Raw genomic sequence first — 24,934 nt, forward strand, 5'->3', positions numbered from 1 at the left:
CTCTCTCTCGCGCGCGGCTCTCGCTCACTCTCTCGCTCGCGCTCACTCTCTCGCTCGCGCTCACTCTCTCGCTCGCGCTCACTCTCTCGCGCGCGGCTCTCGCTCACTCTCTCTCTCGCGCGCGGCTCTCGCTCTCGCTCTCGCTCTCTCTCTCGCGCGCGCGGCTCTCGCTCTCTCGCGCGCACGCGGCTCTCGCTCGCTCTCTCTCTCGCGCGCGGCTACGGCTCTCTCTTTCGCGCGCAGCTCTCGCTCTCACTCTCTCTCTCGCGTGCGGCTCTCACTCTCGCTCGCTCTCGCACCACCACCAGTGTCACCATCACCCCCACTGTCACCACTGTCTGGTATGTTTTCTGACCCTCCCTCCAGATCACGTGACACACCATGAGGATACAGATGTTCGGACATACACGGTCAACAGCCAGATCAATATTACGGCCACCAGGGAGGACAATGGTGTCGATATCATCTGCAGTTTAGATCATGAAACCCTCGACCACAACGATATTCAAACCACCCAGAGGATCGAGGTCAAGTGTGAGTATCAGAAATCCCAATGCGAGAGGGGGCCATTCCCACTCCACACAATCCCAACGGACCCAAACCCCTTCCCACTGCGCCCAGTCCCAACGGACCCAAACCCCTTCCCGTTCCCCCCCTACTGTATTTAGTCCCAGGGCTGTGCCCAGTAGCCAGGGTGTCGGTCCCTGGGCTGTGCCCGGTCCCAGGGTGCCCAGGCCCAGGGCTGTGCCCGGTCGCAGGGCTGTGCCCAGTAGCCAGGGTACCTGGTCCCAGGGCTGTGCCCGGTCCCAGGGCTGTGCCTGGTCCCAGGGTGTCGGTCCCAGGGCTGTGCCCAGTAGCCAGGGTACCCGGTCCCAGGGCTGTGCCCGGTCCCAGGGCTGTGCCAGGTCCCAGGGCTGTGCCTGGTCCCAGGGTGTCGGTCCCAGGGCTGTGCCCAGTAGCCAGGGTACCCGGTCCCAGGGCTGTGCCAGGTCCCAGGGCTGTGCCCGGTCCCAGGGTGTCGGTCCCAGGGCTGTGCCCAGTAGCCAGGGTACCCGGTCCCAGGGCTGTGCCTGGTCTCAGGGCTGTGCCCGGTCCCAGGGCTGTGCCAGGTCCCAGGGCTGTGCCTGGTAGCCAGGGTACCTGGTCCCAGGGCTGTGCCAGGTCCCAGGGCTGTGCCCGGTAGCCAGGGTACCAGGTCCCAGGGCTGTGCCTGGTCCCAGGGCTGTGCCCGGTCCCAGGGCTGTGCCCGGTAGCCAGGGTACCAGGTCCCAGGGCTGTGCCTGGTCCCAGGGTGTCGGTCCCAGGTCTGTGCCCAGTCCCAGGGCTGTGCCCGGTCCCAGGGCTGTGCCCGGTCCCAGGGCTGTGCCAGGTCCCAGGGCTGTGCCCGGTCCCAGGGCTGTGCCTGGTCCCAGGGCTGTGCCAGGTCCCAGGTCTGTGCCCGGTCCCAGGGTGTCGGTCCCAGGGCTGTGCCTGGTCCCAGGGTGTCGGTCCCAGGGCTGTGCCCGGTCCCAGGGCTGTGCCCGGTCCCAGGGTGTCGGTCTCAGGGCTGTGCCCGGTCCCAGGGCTGTGCCTGGTCCCAGGGTGTCGGTCCCAGGGCTGTGCCCGGTCCCAGGGCTGTGCCCGGTCCCAGGGTGTCGGTCCCAGGGCTGTGCCCGGTCCCAGGGCTGTGCCCGGTCCCAGGGTGTCGGTCCCAGGGCTGTGCCCGGTCCCAGGGCTGTGCCCGGTCCCAGGGTGTCGGTCCCAGGGCTGTGCCCGGTCCCAGGGTGTCAGTCCCACGGCTGCCTGCTCATTGTGAAATGATGAATTGCTTCTTGGGGTTGACTCTTCTCCGGTTTCTCATGGACAGATGCTCCAAGCGTCAAGATCCGGGCATCCAAAACGGTCCCAGAGGAGGGGGAGCCTTTTACCCTCCGATGCATTGGCGAAGGAAACCCAGAGTGAGTGCTGTCATGTAGAGGGAGCCTTACTGTAACCCCGTGCTGTCCCTGTCCTGGGAGGGGTGGATGGGGGACAGTGTAGAGGGAGCTTTACTCTGTATCTAACCCCGTGCTGTCCCTGTCCTGGGAGGGGTGGATGGGGGACAGTGTAGAGGGAGCTTTACTCTGTATCTAACCCCGTGCTGTCCCTGTCCTGGGAGGGGTGGATGGGGGACAGTGTAGAGGGAGCCTTACTGTAACCCCGTGCTGTCCCTGTCCTGGGAGGGGTGGATGGGGGACAGTGTAGAGGGAGCCTTACTGTAACCCTGTGCTGTCCCTGTCCTGGGAGTGTTTGATGTGAGCTGAAAATGTGTTGCTGGAAAAGCGCAGCAGGTTAGGCAGCATCCAAGGCACAGGAAATTCGACGTTTCGGGCCAGAGCCCTTCATCAGGAATGAGGGGAGGGTGCCAGGCAGGCTAAGATAAAAGGTAGGGAGGAGGGACTAGGGGGAGGGGCGATGGAGGTGGGATAGGTGGAAGGAGGTCAAGGTGAGGGTGATAGGCCGGAGTGGGGTGGGGGCGGAGAGGTCAGGAAGAGGATTGCAGGTTAGGAGGGCGGTGCTGAGTTCGAGGGAACCGACTGAGACAAGGTGGGGGGAGGGGAAATGAGGAAACTGGAGAAATCTGAATTCATCCCTTGTGGTTGGAGGGTTCCCAGGCGGAAGATGAGTCACTCTTCCTCCAGCCGTCGTGTGGCCAGGGTCTGGCGATGGAGGAGTCCAAGGACCTGCATGTCCTCGGTGGAGTGGGAGGGGGAGTTAAAGTGTTGAGCCACGGGGTGGTTGGGTTGGTTGGTCCGGGTGTCCCAGAGGTGTTCCCTGAAGCGTTCCGCAAGTAGGCGGCCCCTCTCCCCAATATAGAGGAGGCCACATCGGGTGCAGCGGATGCAATAGATGATGTGTGTGGAGGTGCAGGTGAATTTGTGGCGGATATGGAAGGATCCCTTGGGGCCTTGGAGAGAAGTAAGGGAGGAGGTGTGAGTGTGGAGGTGTGGGCGCAAGTTTTACATTTCCTGCGGTTGCAGGGGAAGGTGCCGGGGGTGGAGGTTGGGTTGGTGGGGGGTGTGGTCCTGACGAGGGAGTCACGAAGGGAGTGGTCTTTGCGGAACGCTGATAGGGGAGGGGAGGGAAATATATCCTTGGTGGTGGGGTTTGGAGGTGGCGGAAATGACGATGGATGAAACGATGTATATAGAGGTTGGTGGGGTGGTAGGTGAGAACCAGTGGGGTTCTGTCCTGGTGTTGATTGGAGGGGCAGGGCTCAAGGGCGGAGGAGCGGGAAGTGGAGGAGATGCGGTGGAGGGCATCGTCGATCACGTCTGGGGGAATCTGCGGTCCTTGAAGAAGGAGGCCATCTGGGCTGTGCGGTGTTGGAACTGGTCCTCCTGGGAGCAGATGCGGCGGAGATGAAGGAATTGGGAATATGGGATGGTGTTTTTACAGGGGGCAGGGTGGGAGGAGGTGTAGTCCAGGTAGCTGTGGGAGTCGGTAGGTTTATAGTAAATGTCCGTGTTGATTCAGTCGCCCAAGATAGAAATGGAGAGGTCTAGGAAGGGGAGGGAGGAGTCTGAGACGGTCCAGGTGAATTTGAGGTCGGGATGGAAGGTGTTAGTAAAGTTGATGAACTGTTCAACCTCCTCGTGGGAGCACGAGGCAACGCCGATACAGTCATCGATGTAGCGGAGGAAAAGGTGGGGGGTGGTGCCAGTGTAGTTGCGGAAGATGGACTGTTCCACATATCCTACGAAGAGGCAGGCATAGCTGGGGCCCATGCGGGTGCCTATGGCAACTCCTTTAGTTTGGAGGAAGTGGGAGGATTGAAAAGAGAAGTTATTCAGGGTGAGGACCAGTTCAGTCAGTCGAAGGAGGGTGTCAGTGGAAGGGTACTGGTTGGTGCGGCGGGAAAGGAAGAAGCGGAGGGCTTTGAGTCCTTCGTGATGGGGGATGGAGGTGTACAGGGACTGGATGTCCATCGTGAAGATAAGGCGTTGGGGACCAGGGAAGCGAAAATCCTGGAGGAGGTGGAGGGCGTGGGTGGTGTCCCGAATGTAGGTGGGGAGTTCTTGGACTAAAGGGGACAGGACCGTGTCGAGGTATTGGGAGATGAGTTCGGTGGGGCGGGAGCAGGCTGAGACAATGGGTCGGCCGGGGCAGTCAGGTTTGTGGAATTTGGGCAGGAGGTAGAAACGGGCGGTGCGGGGTTGTGGGACTATGAGGTTGGAGGCGGTGGATGGGAGATCCCCTGAGGTGATGAGGTCCTGGATGGTCTGGGAGATAATGGTTTGGTGGTGGGAGGTGGGGTCATGGTCAAGGGGGCAGTAGGAGGAGGTGTCCGCGAGCTGGCGTCTACCCTCAGCGGTGTAAAGGTCGGTGCGCCAAACTACTACTGCGCCTCCCTTGTCTGCCGGTTTGATGGTGAGGTTGGGGTTGGAGCAGAGGGAGTGGAGGGCTTTACTGTAACCCCGTGCTGTCCCTGTCCTGGGAGTGTTTGATGGGGGACAGTGTAGAGAGAGCTTTCCTCTGTATCTCACCCCGTGCTGTCCCTGTCCTGGGAGCGTTTGATGGGGGGACAGTGTAGAGGGAGCTTTACTCTGTATCTAACCCCGTGCTGTCCCTGTCCTGGGAGTGTTTGATGGGGGGACAGTGTAGAGGGAGCTTTACTCTGCATCTAACACCGTGCTGTCCCTGTCCTGGGAGTGTTTGATGGAGGACAGTGTAGAGGGAGCTTTACTCTGTATCTAACCCCGTGCTGTCCCTGTCCTGGGAGTGTTTGATGGGCGTTGGTGTCGAGGGATTTTTCCTGTGCGTCGAGCGAGCTGAGCTGACCCCTGTTTCCTGCTCCCTGTTGTATTCCAGGCCCAGCGTCTTCTCCTGGATGCGGTTTAATGGCGAGCTGTCTGATCGGGCCATTCCCCGGAGCGAGAACCTGACTTTCAACTTCCTGAACAAGAGCGACGCTGGCGTGTATCAGTGCGCTGCCCGGAATATCGTGGGCATTGGCGTCCGGAATTACTCCCTGACTGTACACGGTGAGCTGCCCGGCCTGGGAGAACCTCGAGGCATTCCCGACGTCACTCCCCTCCTCCACCACACTGGCCCAGTTTGCGTGGGAGATTCCGGTGTTAATTCACCCGCGGGATGCGGGCACCGCTGGCTGGTCCCACGCTACCCCCCACCTCTTGCTGACCTCCTTGAGAAGGTTGGTGGTGAGCGGCCATCTTTGTTGCCAAGGGTCACTGGGAGAATGGGACTGAGAAACGTCTGGCAGACCAGGCCTGATGGGTTGAATGGCCTAATTTCTGCTCCTGTGCCTCATCACCCACCGCAGTCCATGTATTTCTTGCCCCCCCCTCCCCTTGAGAAGGTGGGGGTGAGCTCCCTCCTTGACCCCCCATGTGCTGTGGGTAGACCCACAATGCCCCTGAGGGAGGGGGATTCCAGGATTCTGACCCAGCCACACTGAAGGGAGGGCGATATATTCCCGAGGCGGGATGGGGAGGGGGCTCGGAGGGGAACTTGCAGGGGGCTGGTGTTCCCATGTACCTGCTGCCCCTTGTCCTTCGGGATGGAAGTGGCCGTGGGGTTTGGAAGGTGCTGCCTGAGGGTCTTTGGGGAATTTCTGCAGGGCACCTTGTAGATGGTGCACACCGCTGCTACTGAGCGTCGGTGGGGGAGGGAGGGAGGGGGTGTTTGTGGGTGTGGGGCCAATCCAGCGAGGGGGGTTGGGGGGGCTGCTTTGTCCCTGGATGGGATCGAGCTTCTTGAGTGTTGTTGGAGCTGCCCCCACCCAGGGGCAAGTGGGGAGTATTCCCTCCCCCTCCTGACCTGGGCCTTGTAGATGGTGGGACAGGCTTTGGGGGGAGAGTCAGGAGGGGAGTGACTCGCTGCAGGATTCCCTGTTTGTCGTTCTGGTTGTTTTGAGGGAGGTGATGGTTTGAGGAGACCCTCCGTTTGGGCGGGATGGGAGTTATCTCAGTCTGGGGGATACTGTAAGGAGTCTCCATCACAGCCTCCTCCCTCTCGGCCTCCTCTCTTCCTCTCTGACCACACTCTCCCGTTTGTTCAGCCACTCTCGCTCTTTCACTGTCTCTCCTTCTCTCTCTGTCTCCGTCCCGTGGTCTGTCTCTCAGACCCCGTTCCCTCTTCTCTCTCTCCCTCTCTCTCCCTCTCTCTTCTTTCTTACTTCCTGTCTCCTGTTCAGTCCCTTTATAACCCTCTCCCTTTTTACCTCAGTCTGCTTTCTGGGCTCTCACCTCCCTCTCTTCTTTCTCATTCCAATCCCTCTCACCCCTTTCATTCTGATCTCTCTCTCTCCACCCTCACTCTCTCTCCACCCTCACTCTCCCCCTCCCCTCATTCTCTCCTCCCTCCCCCTCACTCTCTCCCCCAATCCCTTTACTCTCTCCCCCCTCACTCTCTCTCTCTCTCCCCCCTCACTCTCTTCCCCCTCCCCCTCACACTCTCTCTCTCACCCCTCACTCTCTGTCTCTCTCTCCCCTCACTCTCTCTCTCTCTCCCCCCTCACTCTCTTCCCCCTCCCCCTCACACTCTCTCTCTCACCCCTCACTCTCTGTCTCTCTCTCCCCTCACTCTCTCTCTCTCTCCCTCACTCTCTCTCTCTCTCCCCTCACTCTCTCCCCCCTCACACTCTTCCCTCCACCCCCTCACACTCTTCCCCTCCACCCCCCTCTCACTGTCCCCCCACCCCTCTCACACTGTCCCCCCTCCCCTCTCACACTCTCCCCTCTCCCTCTCACACTCTCCCCTCTCCCTCTCACACTCTCCCCCCTCCCTCTCACACTCTCCCCCTCCCTCACACACTCTCCCCCCTCCCTCACACACTCTCCCCCTCCCCCCTCACTCTCTCTCCCTCCCCCCTCACTCTCTCTCCCTCCCCCCTCACTCTCTCTCCCTCCCCCCTCACACTCTCCCCCCCCCCCCCCCCTCACACTCTCCCCCCCCCCCCCCTCACACTCTCCCCTCCTCACTCTCTCCCCCCTCCCCCTCACTCTCTTCCCCCCCTCCCCCTCACTCTCTTCCCCCCCTCCCCCTCACTCTGTCCCCCCTCCCCCTCACACTCTCTTCCCCCCCCACTCACTCTCTCCCCTCTCTCCCCTCTCCCCCCTCACACTGTCCCCCTTCCCCCTCTTTCTCTCCTCCCCTCACCCTCTTTCCCCCTCACTCTCTTTCCCCCTCACTCTCTTTCCCCCTCACTCTCTTTCCCCCCATCTCTTCCCCCCTCACTCTCTCCCCCCTTCCCTCGCTCTCCCCCTCCCCTTGCGCGCGCTCTCTCTCTGCCTACCTCTCTCTCTCCTCTCTGTCCCCCTTCCCCTCCTCTCCATCTCCTCCCTCCGTCTACTCTTCAATCCCCTTCCAACGCCCCCCCCCCCATGCAAAGCACTTCTGAAGGGTCTGATTGAGGGGTACATGGTGGGAGACATGTCCAGGAGTCTGTGTGGAGGGCAGGGGGAGAGAGAGAGAGAGAGAGAGAGAGAGAGAGAGAGAGAGAGAGAGAGAGAGAGAGTGGGAGAGACATGCAGAGAGAATGTGACTCAGAGACACACACACACACTCTGAAGGAGACACATGCAGAGAGAGAGAGGGAGGGGTGGGAGAGAGAGAGAGAGAGAGAGAGAGACATTCTGAGTCACTCCCTATCTCTCTGTCTCTCTCTCCCTGAGTGACACTCTCTCTCTGTATGTCTCTCTCTCTGTCTCCCTCACTCTCAGTACGTCTCTCCCTCTATCTGTCTGTCTCTCCCTCCCTCTCTTACTCTCTCTCTCTCTCTCTGTGTGAGAGAGAGAGACACATGCAGATAGAGGGAGAGACATACAGAGAGAGTCACAGAGAGCGAGAGGGGAGAGACTAAAATTGCAGACGTTGGGCTCCAAGGTATCAGGCAGGAGGCTGGAAGGACACAGCAGGCCGGGCAGAGGCAGGAGGTGGAGACGTCGACATTTCAGGTGTCATGGAGGGAGGGGGGAGGGGGGGGGGGCGGTTGGAGACGCAGATAAAGGGGGTGACGGTGGCAGTGGATAGGTGAATGCAGGCCTGGTTGGTCAATGGGATGAAGGGTGGCTGGGAGCAGTGGAAGGGAGGGTGAGGGGTGGGCGGGGGTGCGGAACGGGGGGGGGGGGAGGGGAGGTTATCTTCAATGTTGAGACCCCTGGGCTGCCCAGGCGGACGCTGAGGCGTTGTCCCTCCCTATTGCGCTGGGGGGTTCAGTGTGGCCGGGGAGCAGGGAGAGGGTGGTCATGTGGGAGAGGGAGAGGGGGATTAACGTGGATGGAGAATGGGATGCTCGGTGAACCGTTCCCTATGTTTACGTTGGGTCTCCCCTGATATAGAGAAGGCAACATCGAGAGCACATGATGCAGTAAACTTAGGATGGAGGAGAGGCAGGTGAACCCTCTGTCTGACCCACAGGGACTGTTTGGGGTCCTGGATGGAGGGTGAGGGGCAGGGGAACCCTCTGTCTGACCCACAGGGACTGTTTGGGGTCCTGGATGGAGGGTGAGGGGCAGGGGAACCCTCTGTCTGACCCACAGGGACTGTTTGGGGTCCTGGATGGAGGGTGAGGGGCAGGGGAACCCTCTGTCTGACCCACAGGGACTGTTTGGGGTCCTGGATGGAGGGTGAGGGGCAGGGGAACCCTCTGTCTGACCCACAGGGACTGTTTGGGGTCCTGGATGGAGGGTGAGGGGCAGGTGAACCCTCTGTCTGATCCACAGGGACTGTTTGGGGTCCTGGATGGAGGGTGAGGGGCAGGGGAACCCTCTGTCTGACCCACAGGGACTGTTTGGGGTCCTGGATGGAGGGTGAGGGGCAGGTGAACCCTCTGTCTGACCCACAGGGACTGTTTGGGGTCCTGGATGGAGGGTGAGGGGCAGGGGAACCCTCTGTCTGACCCACAGGGACTGTTTGGAGTCCTGGATGGAGGGTGAGGGGCAGGGGAACCCTCTGTCTGACCCGGGAGTTGGCATCATACTCTGGGAAAATCCTGAGAAAGGGGGGATCACTGGCCCGGAATGGGGAGTGGGAGGGAGGTGTAATTTAGCGTGGCCAATCCACCCTAACCTGCACATCTTTGGACTGTGGGAGGAAACCGGAGCACCCGCAGGAAACCCAGGCAAACTCCCACCCTGGAATTGAACCCGGGGTCCTTGGCGCTATGACGGTAACCAGTGAGCCACCGTGCCGCCAATTTCCCAGGGTGCTGCCGGGAGAGGAGGTGGGGCGGTTTGAGTTACAAGGAAAGGCTGGGATATTTTTCAACTTGGGGCGTGAGAGGCAGTCTGACAGAGAGGTATAAAATCTCCGAGAGGTGTAGATAAGGTGGAGGGCAGGTGTGTTTCCTCCCGGGGGGGGTTGGGGAGTTCTAGGCCCGGGAGGGTGGCATATTTTAAGAGGAGAGGAGAGAGATTTTAAGAAAGACAGCAGCAACGAGGGTGGTTTGTGGACAGAAAGACCTTGCGGAGGAAGTGATGGATGTGGGAGCGGTTATTCGGCTTAAACGACATTGGGGGAAGGACACGGACAGGAAAGGGATAAGGCCGAGGGGCGGGCAGGTGGGACCGGTTCAGTTCGGGATGAGGGTCGGCGCTGAGCGGGAACACCAGAGAAACCTGGGGCTTGGGCATCGCCTCCGGAGGAGAGATGTCCCGAGTGGTATTGTCGGTGGGGATCCCCGGGGGTCAAACCCCACCGCGGCAGGTGGTGTATCCCTCGGAATCAAAATCCGGGTTTTTAAGTGTCGAGTGAGGAGCGGGAGGGGGATCCGAACTCGGTGGGGAAGGACGAAATGGGAATTGCAGACGCTGGAGAGTTCGAATCGATACGCGAAGGGCTGGTGCCCGAAAGGTCGATTCTCCTGCTCCTCGGATGCCGCTGTGCTTTTCCAGCTTTTTTTTATTATTTGTAAAGCTCCTCTGGTTTACTGATGTCCTTCAGGGGAAGGGAATCTGCTGTCTTTACCTGGTCTGGCCTACGTGTGATTTAAATAAATGCGAGGTGCTGCATTTTGGGAAAGCAAATCTTAGCAGGACTTATACACTTAATGGTAAGGTCCTGGGGAGTGTTGCTGAACAAAGAGACCTTGGAGTGCAGGTTCATAGCTCCTTGAAAGTGGAGTCGCAGGTAGATAGGATAGTGAAGGCAGCGTTTGGTATGCTTTCCTTTATCAGTCAGAGTATTGAGTACAGGAGTTGGGAGGTCATGTTGCGGCTGTACAGGACATTGGTGAGGCCACTGTTGGAATATTGCGTGCAATTCTGGTCTCCTTCCTATCGGAAAGATGTTGTGAAACTTGAAAGGGTTCAGAAAAGATTGACAAGGATGTTGCCAGGGTTGGAGGGTCTGAGCTACAGGGAGAGGCTGAACAGGCTGGGGCTGTTTTCCCTGAAGCGTCGGAGGCTGAGGGGTGACCTTATAGAGGTTTATAAAATCATGAGGGGCATGGATAGGGTAAATAGGCAAAGTCTTTCCCCTGGGGTGGGGGAGTCCAAAACTAGAGGGGCATAGGTTTAGGGTGAGAGGGGAAAGATATAAAAGGTACCGAAGGGGCAACGTTTTCCCCCAGAGGGTGGTACGTGTATGGAATGAGCTGCCAGAGGAAGTGGTGGAGGCTGGTACAATTACAGCATTTAAGAGGCATCTGGATGGGTATATGAACAGGAAGGGTTTGGGGGATATGGGCCGGGTGCTGGCAGGTGGGACTAGATTGGGTTGGGATGGACGGGTGGGCCGAAGGGTCGGTTTCCATACTGTACGTCTCTATGACTCTTAGTGGTTGACTCACAAAAGTAGACTCAAAGTGAGAGGGGTACGTGTTGGCTCAGGCCAACGCTCCCCTCACCCTGTGGATGCGGGTGTTAAGGAGAGGAAATGGGTTCATGCTTTCGAATGTGGGCTCTGTAACACCCCCACACACCCTCCCCGTTGCTGCTGGGTTTCTCCTGGAAATGGGGAACGGGAGAGATTCCCTCGAGAGGGTCAAATTTACCAGCGAGCCGTTCAGAGGGGCCAGCACAAACACGATGGGCTGAAGGGACTCACGCCAAACTTCCCCCCCCGCCCATCTCCCAGCTGTCTGACAGAGCCTCCCCTCCGCCATCTTCCGCAGGTTTCCAGACCCTCGCGGGTGCCACCGCATCTACCCTATCCGTGATTGCCAATGGTACGTTCCACGTGACTCCCGTCCGCATAATCAGTAGCTTCCTCCAGTACTCCCTCACCCCCGCCCCCCCAATCCCCCACCTGCCTGTTGGCGGTGGGGGGGAGGGGGAGGGGTTTATCACGTCCTGACGGGATTGGTCGCCACTCCTCCCACCCCCCCCCATCCCAAACCTTCTCCCCTGCCCGGCTTGACTCCAAGAAGCGGATTGGCTCGGGCTGAGAGGGAGCGATATCATTGGACGAGGTGAAGACCCCCCCGCAACAGCCATTGGCTGAGGTGGGTCACAGGCCAATGTTTTGGTTCGTTAGGCCGGGAGTGGAGGGGGGGAGGGGGGGAGGGGTGGGGTGGTGAGATCAGCCAATCTGGGGAGAGCCAGGCGACCAATCCCGTCGGCCGCTGCCCTGGGACTGCGAGTCGGGGGGTGGGCTTTCCCTCGAAGCTTCTGAAAGACTCGTCAAACCTTGGTTCGGAGTGAGGGAGATCGTAGAGGGAGCTTTACCTCTGTATCTAACCCCGTGCTGTCCCTGTCCTGGGAGTGTTTGATGGGGGGACAGTGTAGAGGGAGCTTTACTCTGTATCTAACCCCGTGCTGTCCCTGTCCTGGGAGTGTTTGATGGGGGACAGTGTAGAGGGAGCTTTACTCTGTATCTAACCCCGTGCTGTCCCTGTCCTGGGAGTGTTTGATGGGGGACAGTGTAGAGGGAGCTTTACCCTGTATCTAACCCCGTGCTGTCCCCGTCCTGGGAGTGTTTGATGGGGGACAGTGTAGAGGGAGCTTTACTCTGTATCTAACCCTGTGCTGTCCCTGTCCTGGGAGTGTTTGATGGGGGGGGACAGTGTAGAGGGAGCTTTACTCTGTATCTAACCCCGTGCTGTCCCTGTCCTGGGAGTGTTTGATGGGGGACAATGTAGAGTGAGCTTTACTCTGTATCTAACCCCGTGCTGTCCCTGTCCTGAGTGTGTTTGATGGGGACAGTGTTGAGGGAGCTTTACTCTGTATCTAACCCCGTGCTGTCCCTGTCCTGGGAGTGTTTGATGGGGGGACAGTGTAGAGGGAGCTTTACCCTGTATCTAACCCCGTGCTGTCCCTGTCCTGGGAGTGTTTGATGGGGGACAGTGTAGAGGGAGCTTTACCCTGTATCTAACCCCGTGCTGTCCCTGTCCTGGGAGTGTTTGATGGGGGGACAGTGTAGAGGGAGCTTTACTCTGTATCTAACCCCGTGTTGTCCCTGTCCTGGGAGTGGTTGATGGGGGGACAGTGTAGAGGGAGCTTTACTCTGTATCTAAACCTGTGCTGTCCCTGTCCCTGGGAGTGTTTGATCTGACCTTAATCCCCACAGCCTGCCCTCAATTCCCACCTTGATCTGAACCAATGTTTAACGGGAGTTGGTGGCTGGTAGTCTGCCGAGAGGGTGTGTGGTCCTTTTTGCCAGCTGCTGGGTGGGGGGGCGGGGGGGGTGTGGGCGATGAGGTGTGTGCAGTAGCTGTCCTGGGGAATAGTGCTTCCCGTTGCTGATAGAGCGCGTGGTGTTTGAGAGTTTAAACCGAGTGTGGGTGTCTGTAACCCTCTATCCCTCATGGTGTGTGTCTCTGTCTCTGTCTCACTGCACCTACTTTTTCTCTCTCTCTCTCTCTCTCTCCCCCTCCCTTTTTCTCTCTCCCTATCTTTTTCTCTCTCTCCCTTTTCTCTCTCTCTTTTTTCTCTCTCCCTATCTTTTTCTCTCTCTCCCTTTTCTCTCTCTCTTTTTTCTCTCTCCCTATCTTTTTCTCTCTCTCCCTTTTCTCTCTCTCTTTTTTCTCTCTCCCTATCTTTTTCTCTCTCTCCCTTTTCTCTCTCTCTTTTTCTCTCTCCCTATCTTTTTCTCTCTCTCCCTTTTCTCTATCTCTCTACCTCTCCCTTTCTCTCTCTCTCTGTATCTCTTTCTCTCTGTCATTTCCTATCTCCCTCTCTCTTTCCCCCTCTCTCTGCCCCCCTCTATTACCCCTCTTTCTCTCTCTCCCCCCTGACTCTTTCTCTTTCTCTCTCTCTCCCTCTTCCCCCCTGCTCCCTGGGGCTGTGTGAATGTGAGTGACGAGCCCTTGCCTGATTGGTGCTATTTGACTGTGGGAGGCAGTGCAGTAGTGAGCAGTTTCCCTGCCTTGGGTACCAGCCTATGCCATTAGTTGATTAGTTAGTTGGCGTTGCTGCTTCCTCCTGCTTGGGGCTATCGCTGTCGGAATTGCCTGTCTGTTATGTTCTTCCATTTTTTTCCTTACCCCGACCTGCGTCCATTCCCCTCTCTCTTTCTCTCTCTCTCTCTCTCTTTCTCTCTCTCTCTCTCTCTCTTTCTCTCTCTCTCTCTTTCTCCCTCTCTCTCTCTCCCCCTCTCTCCTCCTGACTTCATCCCATTCCAATCACCCTCCATCCCTCTTCCTACTCCTCTCTCTCTCTCTATTTCTCTCTCTCTCTGTTTCTCTCTCTCTCTGTTGCTTTGTTTTTCACTCCCTCGCTTGCTGTATCACTCCTTCTCCCTCCCTCTCTCCTTCATCGCTTCTCTTCCATTTCTCTCCCACCCTCTCACGTGGCCAACTCCTGTCTCTCCCTCTCTCTTCCCCATCCCCCCCTGACCCCAACCCCAACCCCCATACTTCCCTCTCACCCTTCCCCCTCCTGCCCATCACCACCTTCCTCTCTCCCCATCCCCCACTCCTCTACCCCCCTCTCTCCCCCTCCCCCTCTCCCCCTTCTCTCCCACCCCACTCCCCCTCCCACTCTCCCTCCCCTCTCCCCTATCCTCCCCCTCTCTCCCCCTACTCCCTCCCTCTCTCCTTGCCCCCCCTCCTGTTCTCTGAAACCATTGCATCGCCACCATCCATCGCTCGCTACCAACTCAGAATCTACCTCAAGCCCCACGGACAAAGGTACTAACCATTTAACTCATTGCCTCCATATCTTCCGTTCCACCTTCTCTCTATCTCTCCTCTCCTTCAACCTTCATTCACTCCAGGTCTCCCCATCTGCTGGATCTCTGCCTCTCTCCTCCCTTTCCCTTCCTCGTTCGCTATCCCCATCTCCTCACCTTGTTTTCTCTTTGTCTATCCTTCAGGAATCCATCTCTCTCTCTCTCTCTCTGTCTCTCTCTCTGTTCCTCTGTCTCTCTCTCTATCCCCCTCTCTGTCCGTCTCTCTCTCTGTCCCTCTTTCTGTCCCTGTCTCTCTCTCTCTCTGTCCCTTCCTCCCTCTGTCTCTGTCTCTCTCGATATATATCCCTCCCTCTCTCTCTGTCTCTCCCTCTCTCTCTGTCTCATTCTCTCTCTCTCTCTCTCTCTCTGTGTCCGTCTCTCTCTCTCTGTCCGTCTCTCTCTCTGTCCGTCTCTCTCTGTCCCTCTCTCTCTCTGTCACTTCCTTCCTCTCTCTCTGTCTCTCTCTCTCTCTCTCTCTGTCACTTCCTTCCTCTCTCTCTCTCTCTCTCTGTCTCTCTCTCCCTCTATCTATCTCTCTCTCTCTCTGTCCCTCTTTCTCTCTGTCTCTTCTCTTCTCTCTCTCTCTCTCTCTCTGTGTCTGTTTCTGTGTCTCTGTCTGTCTGTCTCTCTCTCTATCCCTCTCTCTCTGTCTCTGTCTGTACTTCTCGGTTTCTCTCATTTCTCCAAGTTTGTTTGTGTGTATCTCTCTCTCTCTCTTTCTCACTCCCCCTCTCTCTGTGTGTCTCTCTCCCTCCTTATCTTTCTCTTCTCTGTGAATCTGTTTATGGTTATGAGCTGTTCAGATGTATCCTGAGAGGAGAGAGAGAGAGAGAGAGAGAGAGAGAGAAGGGAGCGGTGGGAGGGATGAACAGAGAGAGAAAGGGAATAGGGGGGTGGGTGGGAGAGAGAGAAGAGGCTGGGTTGGGAGGTGCGGGAGAGAGGGAGAGAGAAAGGGATTTGGGAGAGAGAAAGCAGGTTTCGGGGGGTAAAGAGAGAAAGAAAGAGAAAGGGGTTTGGGAGGAGAGAACGTAGGAGCGAGAGACATAAAGGGATTGAGTGCAGAGAAGAAGAAAGAGAGAGAGAGAGAAAATGATTTGGCCAGAGAGAGAGGGGGGACTTGGAGGGGAGAGAGAGGGGGGATTAGAGGGAGAGAGAGGGGGGACTTGGAGGGGAGAGAGAGGGGGGATTAGAGGGAGAGAGAGGGGGGATTAGAGGGAGAGAGAGGGGGGACTTGGAGGGGAGAGAGAGGGGGGACTTGGAGGGGAGAGAGAGGGGGGACTTGGAGGGGAGAGAGAGGGGGGACTTGGAGGGGAGAGAGAGGGGGGATTTGGAGGGGAGAGAGAGGGGGGACTTGGAGGGGAGAGAGAGGGGGGATTAGAGGGAGAGAGAGGGGGGACTTGGAGGGGAGAGAGAGGGGGGATTAGAGGGAGAGAGAGGGGGGACTTGGAGGGGAGAGAGAGGGGGGATTAGAGGGAGAGAGAGGGGGGACTTGGAGGGGAGAGAGAGGGGGGACTTGGAGGGGAGAGAGAGGGGGGACTTGGAGGGGAGAGAGAGGGGGGATTAGAGGGAGAGAGAGGGGGGATTAGAGGGAGAGAGAGGGGGGATTAGAGGGAGAGAGAGGGGGGACTTGGAGGGGAGAGAGAGGGGGGATTAGAGGGGAGAGAGAGGGGGGATTAGAGGGAGAGAGGGGGGGGACTTGGAGGGGAGAGAGAGGGGGGGGACTTGGAGGGGAGAGAGAGGGGGGACTTGGAGGGGAGAGAGAGGGGGGACTTGGAGGGGAGAGAGAGGGGGGGACTTGGAGGGGAGAGAGAGGGGGGATTAGAGGGAGAGAGAGGGGGGACTTGGAGGGGAGAGAGAGGGGGGACTTGGAGGGGAGAGAGAGGGGGGACTTGGAGGGGAGAGAGAGGGGGGATTAGAGGGAGAGAGAGGGGGGATTAGAGGGAGAGAAAGAGGCTGGGAGTTTGGAAGTGAGGAGGGTTTGGGAGGAATAAGACAGGTTTTGGGGACAGGGAGGGTGTGAAAGGGGGAGAGAGAGAGAGCAAGGAAATGAGAGCGGGTCTGTAATAGAGGGTGAGAGGGCGAAGGGAAATCGGGAAACCCGAGGACAGGCAGGAGGGAGACGTTCCGGATTCAGTATTGACCATTCCTCACTGCTGCTGTCTCCCAGTGGGGTGGGGCAGAGGGACTCTGATTCATGTCCCCAGTAGGAAGCCCCCTCCCTGGTCAGGGGGAACATCACAACCATCAGGTAACCTATAATCGGAGAGGTCTCACCTCCCTGATTCAGGAACTGTTCACTTCAAACTACACACAGCACTGAGGGAGGGCCGCACTGTCGGAGGGTCAGTGCTGAGGGAGGGCCGCACTGTCGGAGGGTCAGTGCTGAGGGAGGGCCGCACTGTCGGAGGGTCAGTACTGAGGGAGGGCCGCACTGTCGGAGGGTCAGTACTGAGGGAGGGCCGCACTGTCGGAGGGTCAGTACTGAGGGAGGGCCGCACTGACGGAGGGTCAGTACTGAGGGAGGGCCGCACTGTCGGAGGGTCAGTACTGAGGGAGGGCCGCACTGTCGGAGGGTCAGTACTGAGGGAGTGCCGCACTGTCGGGGGGGTCAGTGCTGAGGGAGGGCCGCACTGTCGGAGGGTCAGTACTGAGGGAGCGCCGCACTGTCGGAGGGTCAGTGCTGAGGGAGCGTCGCACTGTCGGAGGGTCAGTGCTGAGGGAGGGCCGCACTGTCGGAGGGTCAGTGCTGAGGGAGGGCCGCACTGTCGGAGGGTCAGTGCTGAGGGAGGGCCGCACTGTCGGAGGGTCAGTACTGAGGGTGTGTGCCGCACTGTCGGAGGGTCAGTACTGAGGGAGCGTTGCACTGTCGGAGGGTCAGTACTGAAGGAGCGCCGCACTGTCGGAGGGTCAGTACTGAGGGAGCGCCGCACTGTCGGAGGGTCAGTGCTGAGGGAGCGTCGCACTGTCGGAGGGTCAGTACTGAGGGAGGGCCGCACTGTCGGAGGGTCAGTGCTGAGGGAGCGTCGCACTGTCGGAGGGTCAGTGCTGAGGGAGCGTCGCACTGTCGGAGGGTCAGTGCTGAGGGAGGGCCGCACTGTCGGAGGGTCAGTGCTGAGGGAGCGCCGCACTGTCAGAGGGTCAGTACGGAGGGAGTGCCACACTGGGAGGGTCAGTGCTGAGGGAGTGCTGCACTGAGGGAGGGTCAGAGTTGACGGTGGGACACCCTGTGCAGTATGTGGACTGTGCCTGATCTCTCTCTCTCTCTCTCTCTCTCTCTCCCTGGTTGTGTGTCTCCGCCTGCAGACCCTCTGTCTGAGCTAACCCGGAGCAGTATTGACCACGCGGTAATCGGTGGCATTGTAGCCGTCATCGTCTTCATTGCTCTGTGTCTCCTGATCATCTTGATCCGTTATCTGATTCGACACAAGGGTGAGTCTGACAGCCCCTCTCCAAATCAATTCCTGCCTCCCTCAGCCCTTTCCTGGACGTCCATCTTCTAAGCCAAGAGGGCGAGTCGCCAAATACAAAACTAACCCCCTGCCTGTTCCCAAATTTCCCTTGGTGTCCACATCCGATATCTGTCCCTCTCCTCTCCTCCCCTCTGGTGGCTCCTCTGTCTCTCCCAAATTCCATATCGGACCATCCCCAATAAGGGTCAATCTAGCCACCATCCCTTGACGTTCAGTGGTGTTACCGTCACTGAATCCCAACCCCCTGGGGCTTACCATGAACCAGAAACACAACTGGGCTCCCCCACACAGCCCCAGCAGCTCCAAGAGCAGGGTCCGAGGCTGGGAATCCTGCAGCGAGTCACTCCCCTCCTGACTCTCCCCCCCCCCCCCCCAAAGCCTGTCCCACCATCTACAAGGCCCAGGTCAGGAGGGGGAGGGAATACTCCCCACTTGCCCCTCGATGGGGGCAGCTCCAACAACACTCAAGAAGCTCGACCCCATCCAGGGATAAAGCAGCCCCACCCAACCCCTCGCTGGATTGGCCCCCCCACCCACAAAAACACCCCTCCCTCCCTCCCCACCGACGCTCAGTAGCAGCGATGGTGTGGACCATCTACAAGGTGCCCTGCAGAAATTCCCCAAAGCCCCTCAGGCAGCACCTTCCAAACCCCACGGCCACTTCCATCCAGAAGGACAAGGGACAGCAGGTACATGGGAACACCAGCCCCCTGCAAGTTCCCCTCCGAGCCCCCTCCCCATCCCGCCTCGGGAATATATCACCGTCCCTTCAGTGTGGCTGGGTCAGAATCCTGGATTGTCCACGCCTCCAGCAGAGGATCATCACTCACTCAAATTCCATTCAACCATCAAACCCTGTGCACACAGATCCAGGTCACCTCCTGAATTCAAATCTCATTGTGGAATCGGACAGCCCGGGTCATAATAATATCTTCCCGTTCCGTATTGGGTCCCTATCTCTGTAACCCCCTCCAGCCCCTACACCCCCTCCCTATCCCTGTAACCCCCTCCAGCCCCTACACCCCCTCCCTATCTCTGTAACCCCCACCAGCCCCTACACCCCCTCCCTATCTCTGTAACCCCCTCCAGCCCCTACACCCCCTCCCTATCTCTGTCACCCCTCCAGCCCCTACACCCCTCCCTATCTCTGTAACCCCCTCCAGCCCTACACCCCCTCCCTATCTCTGTAACCCCCCTCCAGCCCCTACACCCCCTCCCTATCTCTGTAACCCCCCTCCAGCCCCTCCACCCCCTCCCTATCTCTGTAACCCCCTCCAGCCCCTACACCCCCTCCCTATCTCTGTAACCCCCTCCAGCCCCTACACCCCCTCCATCCCTCCTCTTGGTCCATGCTGAGCTGCTCCCTAATGCTCTGGGATTCCCTCCCTGAATGTCTTCTCCCTCACAGTCTCTTTATCTACCTCCTCCCCCCCCCCCCCCCCCCCCCCCCAACCCCCTGCACTTCAGTGAGTCTCTGCAGGAAAGCGCCCCCTCCCTGACTGAGGTTCGGTGGGGTCACCACAATCCCTCACACTGTCACTCTGAGTTGAAGTTCAGTTTGGGAATGGTCAGGCAGAGTTTATTCCCAGCAAAGTAAAGGTGCTACATAAATGCAGCCTCCTCAGAACCGCGAATGGGGCCAAAGCAGTGGAACCAATGCCATTTCCATTGACCTCTGCCTGTGTGTTCCCTCCTTCTCTCTGTCTGTCGAACTGTCTCTCTCTCGCACAGATTTTCACTATCTCTCTCTCTCTCCCTCTCTCTGTATTTCGCTCTGCGTGTCTCTCTCTGTGGCTCTCTCACATTCACTCTCTCTCTCTGTCTCTCTCTCTCACATTCTATCTTTCTCTCTGCATGTCTCTCTCACATTCTATCTCTCTATCTGTCTTTCTCTCTCCCACACAATCTCTCTCTCTCTGCATGTCTCTCTCTGCGTGTCCCTCTCTCACATTCTCTCTCTCTCTGCATGTCTCTCTCTCTGCGTCTCTCTCTATGCATGTCTCTCTCTCACACATTCTCTCTCTCTCTCTATCTTTCTGCATGTCTCTTTCTGTCACACATTCTTTCTGTCTCTCGCTCTGTTTGTGTGTGTGTCTCTCTCTCTCTCTCCCTCTCTCACATCATCTGTCTGTTTTTCTCTCTCTCGAAATATATACCTCACGCGCACACGCTCTCTCTCTCTCTGTCCGTCCCTCTCTCACATTGTCTGCCTCTCTCTCTCTCTTCTCTCTCTGCGTCTCTCTCTCTCTCTGCATGTCTCTCTCTCTCACACATTCTCTCTCTCTCTCTCTCTCTCTCTCTCTCTCTCTTTCTGCATGTCTCTTTCTGTCACACATTCTTTCTGTCTCTCCCTCTGTCTGTCTGTGTGTGTCTCTCTCTTTTTCATACCAGAGAGTCATGGAGGTGTGCAGCACGTAAACAGACCCTTCTGCCCATCTTGGCCATGCCAGCCCGGACACCCTAATCGAATCCAGTCCCATTCGCCAGCACTTGGCCCCTATCCATCATTCTGTCTGTCTCTCTCTCTCTCTCTCTCTCTCTCACACACACACTCTCTCTCTCCGGCAGGAACATACCTCACGCATGAAGCTAAGGGATCAGACGACGCTCCGGACGCGGACACGGCCATCATTAACGCGGAGGTCGGTCACTCCAGCTCCGAGGACAAGAAGGAGTACTTCATCTAGACGGGCCGAATGGCTTCCAGTGGGAGGAGGAGGGGCTGGGGTCTGGTGGTGGGGGAGGGAGTCACGATGGAGGAACAGCCTCACCCAAACAGTGTCCACCACCCCCCCCTCCTCCTGAGGGAGCACACAGCAAGATCCCAGTGAAGCCCCCTCCCCTGCCTGATCCCACGGCTCGCTGACCCCACCCCCTCCTCGTTTCCCCCCCGCCCCCTCGGCTTCAAGAGTTACCTCCATCGCTCCTGGCGAATGCACGTTAACCCCCACCCTCTTTCCCCCCCCCCCACCTTCTGCCCTTCGTCTCTCGGACGGCCATTGGGTGAGTCCGACGGGGCTGGGGTTGGGTTGTTTGGGGAGGGGGAGGATTGGGGAGCAGGGGTTCCCATTGAACGATGGGGGCGAGGGGGGGGAGGGGCGGCACCCTCCTTAAAATCCCCCACCTCAGTCACTCATTTAGCCCACCCCCACCACCCCCCCACCCAAATCCCCGCTGAAAACCAATCAGGAGAGATAGCAGCGGGATGGGGGACAGTGTAGAGGGAGCTTTACTCTGTATCTAACCCCGTGCTGTCCCTGTCCTGGGAGTGTTTGATGGGGAACAGTGTAGAGGGAGCTTTACTCTGTATCTAACCCCGTGCTGTCCCTGTCCTGGGAGTGTTTGATGCGGGAACAGTGTAGAGGGAGCTTTACTCTGTATCTAACCCTGTGCTGTCCGTGTCCTGGGAGTGTTTTTAAGAAGCCCCCTCCACCATGTAGAGAGAGGTCACTAACCCACCCTCCCCCCCGCACTCCCCCCGTTGTAAATACAAAACTCTGCTTCCCGTTTATTTGTCTGTGAAGTCTTTATCTGAGTTGTACCAAATTATCTGTGTTTGTTTCCTGGATGATTGGGGTGTCCCACGCGCTGGGTAGGGCCTGGGGTGGGTTGGGGGAGGGGTGTTCTTTGGGTGTGAGTGTGAGGCATGGGGTGGGGGGTGCGGTGTGTGTGTGTGTGTGTGTGGATTTGTCCCGGAAGGGGAGCCTTGCGGAGGGAGGGTGGAGGTGATGGGTGGGGGGGTGGGGGGATCTGTTTTGATGTGACGCACACCTTGCCTGCCACCGCGCCCCTTGGATGTTACCGCGGCGATCGTTTGGCTTTCTCTGTCCTCCACCGGCCTGGGTACGGGCCAAGATGGCCGCCAAGGTCAGTGGAAAGCTGCTCCTCCATTGGCTGTTTTCTGGCCTGCTCCACGCCTAACCGAGAGCTGCCATTGGTCAAAGAGAGATAAAGGCTACCTAACTGCGCCCGTGATCTGCAAAATTTGATTTGATTTGATTGGCTGAAATGATGTATACAGTATATAAATATATATATGATATAAATATTAATACTAAGTAGATGTCTACATGTGTCTTGTTCAGAAGCAGCGTTGCGATTGGCTGGGTTATTTACGCCTGTATTGTGTTCGGCACCGTGATTGGCCAAGTGCGTTGTCATGCTCTCTCTCTCTCTCTCTCCCCCCACCCCTTCCGCTCGGGAACTGGGAACTATTCACCTACCGGCTCGAGTCAAGAGTTTTCCAATTATTTTGAAACAATAAAGAAAAACAAACTGAACTTAAGAAGATGACAAAGAAAACGAGGAGAGTTTATCTTTGGGTTCTTTTATTCTGGCGGGTGGGTCTGGGTGGGCAGTGCAGTGGGGGAAGCCTACTGACTCAGGCTTCGTGTGACCAATCAGAGCGAGGGCCCCTCAAGGCTGTGGTCCCGGAGTCACTGCCACTCTCTCTGCCCCTCCCTCGCCTCTGGGATGCAGGCAAACTGGCTGCAGGCTCCGAGGCCTAAATTAAGGGTCAGGCCTGGTCAGGGAGGCTCCAGCAACGTCAAGAAAGCTGTCTGCCCGCCAATCAGTCGTGACCCAGACGGTACCTCAAGATGGAGGTTGGCTGATGTGAGCAATGAGACAACTCAACTACAGCTCAGGCTCCAATAACGGACTAGGCCCAAATTCTGAACAGTGCTCGGGGGAAGTCCATTTGGTCTGGGATGGTCAATGGAGCACTTCTCTATTCCACTCCTGCATGATGTCTCCCTTTCCCAACACTCTCCACAGCTAACTCCATCTCCTTTTGTCCTTCCCACCGCTACATATCTCGCCCATCGAGAACTTGCAGCAATCCTCCATCTTTGTCAATAACCCTCCAAACCGTTTCTTCGTCTCACTGTGTTTCCCATTCTACTGCTGTCAATCCCCACGCTCAACGTCTTCGACGTGACACACAACATCCGTCTGGATCCCTCCTTCCCATCAGGGGGAGCAATACGGTGTCAGAGGGGTCAGTACTGAGGGAGTGCCGCACTGTCGAAGGGTCAGTGCTGAGGGAGCGCCGCACTGTCGAAGGGTCAGTGCTGAGGGAGCGCCGCACTGTCGGAGGGTCAGTGCTGAGGGAGCGCCGCACTGTCGGAGGGTCAGTGCTGAGGGAGCGCCGCACTGTCGGAGGGTCAGTGCTGAGGGAGCGCCGCACTGTCGGAGGGTCAGTACTGAGAGAGCACCGCACTTCGGAGGGTCGGTACAAATCCCAGCTATTTCCAAGATGGATAACCAGCTGAACAGATCCTGTGTTTGGATGAGTTGAGTAACGTGATATTCCCTCACCGGGGTATGTTCACTTCCACCTGCAGACTGCCTTTAACAGCAGAACGGAAGTTAATGACATAAAAGAAGAAAGATAAAACAGGCTAATCTTTGGAATACAGATTGATCTTAAAACATGCACACACAAACACACACATGCAGAGGAAGGCAATATTTCATCCCATTTCCCAACAGTCTCCATCACAATGTTTATCTTTTCTCTCTAAGCCTGAAGGCCCCTTTTTGAAGTCCCCTTCTGTGCTGTGGGAAAAGTCAGTGATTACTTTCCCAATCCTTTTCGGTGGCTTTTTCAGAGGAATGGGCCTCACGGTGGGCTCAGTGGTTAGCATGGCTGCTTCACGGCACCAGGGACCCCGGTTCGATCCCATCCTGGGGGCGTCTGTCCCGGGTGGGAGTTTGCACATTCTCCCGTGTCTGCGTGGGATTCCTTCCATAGTCCAAAGATGTGTAGGTTAGGGTGAAATTGGCCATGCTAAATTACCCATAGTGTTCAGGGATGTGTAGGTTAGGGTGGATTGGCCATGCTAAATTACCCCATAGTGCTCAGGGATGTGCAGGTTAGGGTGGATTGGCCATGCTAAATTACCCATAGTGTTCAGGGATGTGTAGGTTAGGGTGGATTGGCCATGCTAAATTACCCCATAGTGTTCAGGGATGTGTAGGTTAGGGTGGATTGGCCATGCTAAATTACCCATAGTGTTCAGGGATGTGTAGGTTAGGGTGGATTGGCCATGCTAAATTACCCCATAGTGCTCAGGGATGTGCAGGTTAGGGTGAAATTGGCCATGCTAAATTACCCATAGTGCTCAGGGATGTGCAGGTTAGGGTGAAATTGGCCATGCTAAATTACCCATAGTGTTCAGGGATGTGTAGGTTAGGGTGGATTGGCCATGCTAAATTACCCCATAGTGCTCAGGGATGTGCAGGTTAGGGTGGATTGGCCATGCTAAATTACCCCATAGTGCTCAGGGATGTGCAGGTTAGGGTGGATTGGCCATGCTAAATTACCCCATAGTGTTCAGGGATGTGTAGGTTAGGGTGGGTTGGCAATGCTAAATTACCCATAGTGCTCAGGGATGTGGAGGCCAGGGGGGTGAGCCATGGGTGATGCAGTGGGGTCGGGGTGGGATGCTCTTCTGGGGGTCAGCATGCACTCAATGGGCCAAACGGCCTACTTCCTCACTGCTGGGGTTCTGGAAACATTCTCAGCTCCTGAAAACGGTTTGGATCTGGGAACGTCACAAACGACACCCTCTCAGACTGAGCCGACTGTGTTGCTGACGAGCCCTGCGTGGTCGCCCCGCTCACTTCTGACCAGAGGAATGAGACGAGACATGTCCAGTCCCAGTCCAGTCGGTCGTTTACCTGTTGTCTACCCAACAGCGTCAGCGCCGCGGCGATGGCGTTGTGGTACTGGTGCTGGGCTCGCGATCCAATGTTCTGGAGACCCGCCTTCGATGAGCCAGAGTTCAAATTCCACCAAAGCTCTCCAAGTGGAAATCGAAAGAGTTGGCCATTGCTGTTAACGAAAAAAAAAGCCCACTGCCGGACTTCAGGGATGGAACCCAAGTTGGAGATGCTCTACAATATGGGGGAACAGGCCCTTCGGCCCCACCTGGCCATGCTGCCCAGTTTCCACAATGAAGCTAGTCCCGTTTGGTCCATATCCCTCCCTCCCCAACCTATCCCATCCCTGTCCCTGTCTCAACGTTTTTTTAAAACGACACAATTGTAGATTGCTCCCACCGTGACCGTTCCAGGAACTCACCACCCTCTGTGTGAAAAAAAAAGGGACTCTTTTGTATCTCTCCCCTCCCACCTTCACCCTGTGTGTGCTCTAGTTTTAGAGTCTCCCACCAGGAGGGAGAGCTGGTGAATATCCACCTTAGCTGTGCCTCCCATGGTTTTATAGACCTCTATAAAGCCTCCTACACTCGCTCCAGGGATGAAAGTTCCAGCCTCTCCTTATAACTCTGACTTTCCAGTCCAGGCAGCATCTTTCCTGCAATCTTTAAGAATACCCTTGTGATCAGAACCGCAGGCAGTGGTCTCAC

At 57.4% G+C, this 24,934-nt stretch overlaps 1 protein-coding gene across 3 annotated transcripts in view; it reads left to right on the forward strand.

Annotated features, from left to right (window-relative positions):
* LOC132834482 (cell adhesion molecule 3-like) overlaps positions 1-20,523 on the forward strand; it is a 46,998-nt gene extending 26,475 nt beyond the window's left edge. The window contains exons 5-11 of one of the 3 annotated variants that reach the window (XM_060853397.1): positions 367-534; positions 1,847-1,937; positions 4,831-5,003; positions 11,096-11,149; positions 14,024-14,050; positions 17,395-17,520; positions 20,130-20,523. In XM_060853397.1, the coding sequence (XP_060709380.1) occupies positions 367-534; positions 1,847-1,937; positions 4,831-5,003; positions 11,096-11,149; positions 14,024-14,050; positions 17,395-17,520; positions 20,130-20,248 (758 nt within the window). In that variant the 3' untranslated portion in view covers positions 20,249-20,523. The remainder of the gene's footprint in view (positions 1-366; positions 535-1,846; positions 1,938-4,830; positions 5,004-11,095; positions 11,150-14,023; positions 14,051-17,394; positions 17,521-20,129) is intronic. The other 2 variants (XM_060853398.1, XM_060853399.1) reach the window with 2 other exon arrangements.
* The last annotated feature ends 4,411 nt before the right edge of the window (positions 20,524-24,934 follow it).

This window comes from Hemiscyllium ocellatum, chromosome 40 (assembly GCF_020745735.1).
Source record: "Hemiscyllium ocellatum isolate sHemOce1 chromosome 40, sHemOce1.pat.X.cur, whole genome shotgun sequence".
Classification (NCBI taxonomy): Eukaryota; Metazoa; Chordata; class Chondrichthyes; order Orectolobiformes; family Hemiscylliidae; genus Hemiscyllium; species Hemiscyllium ocellatum.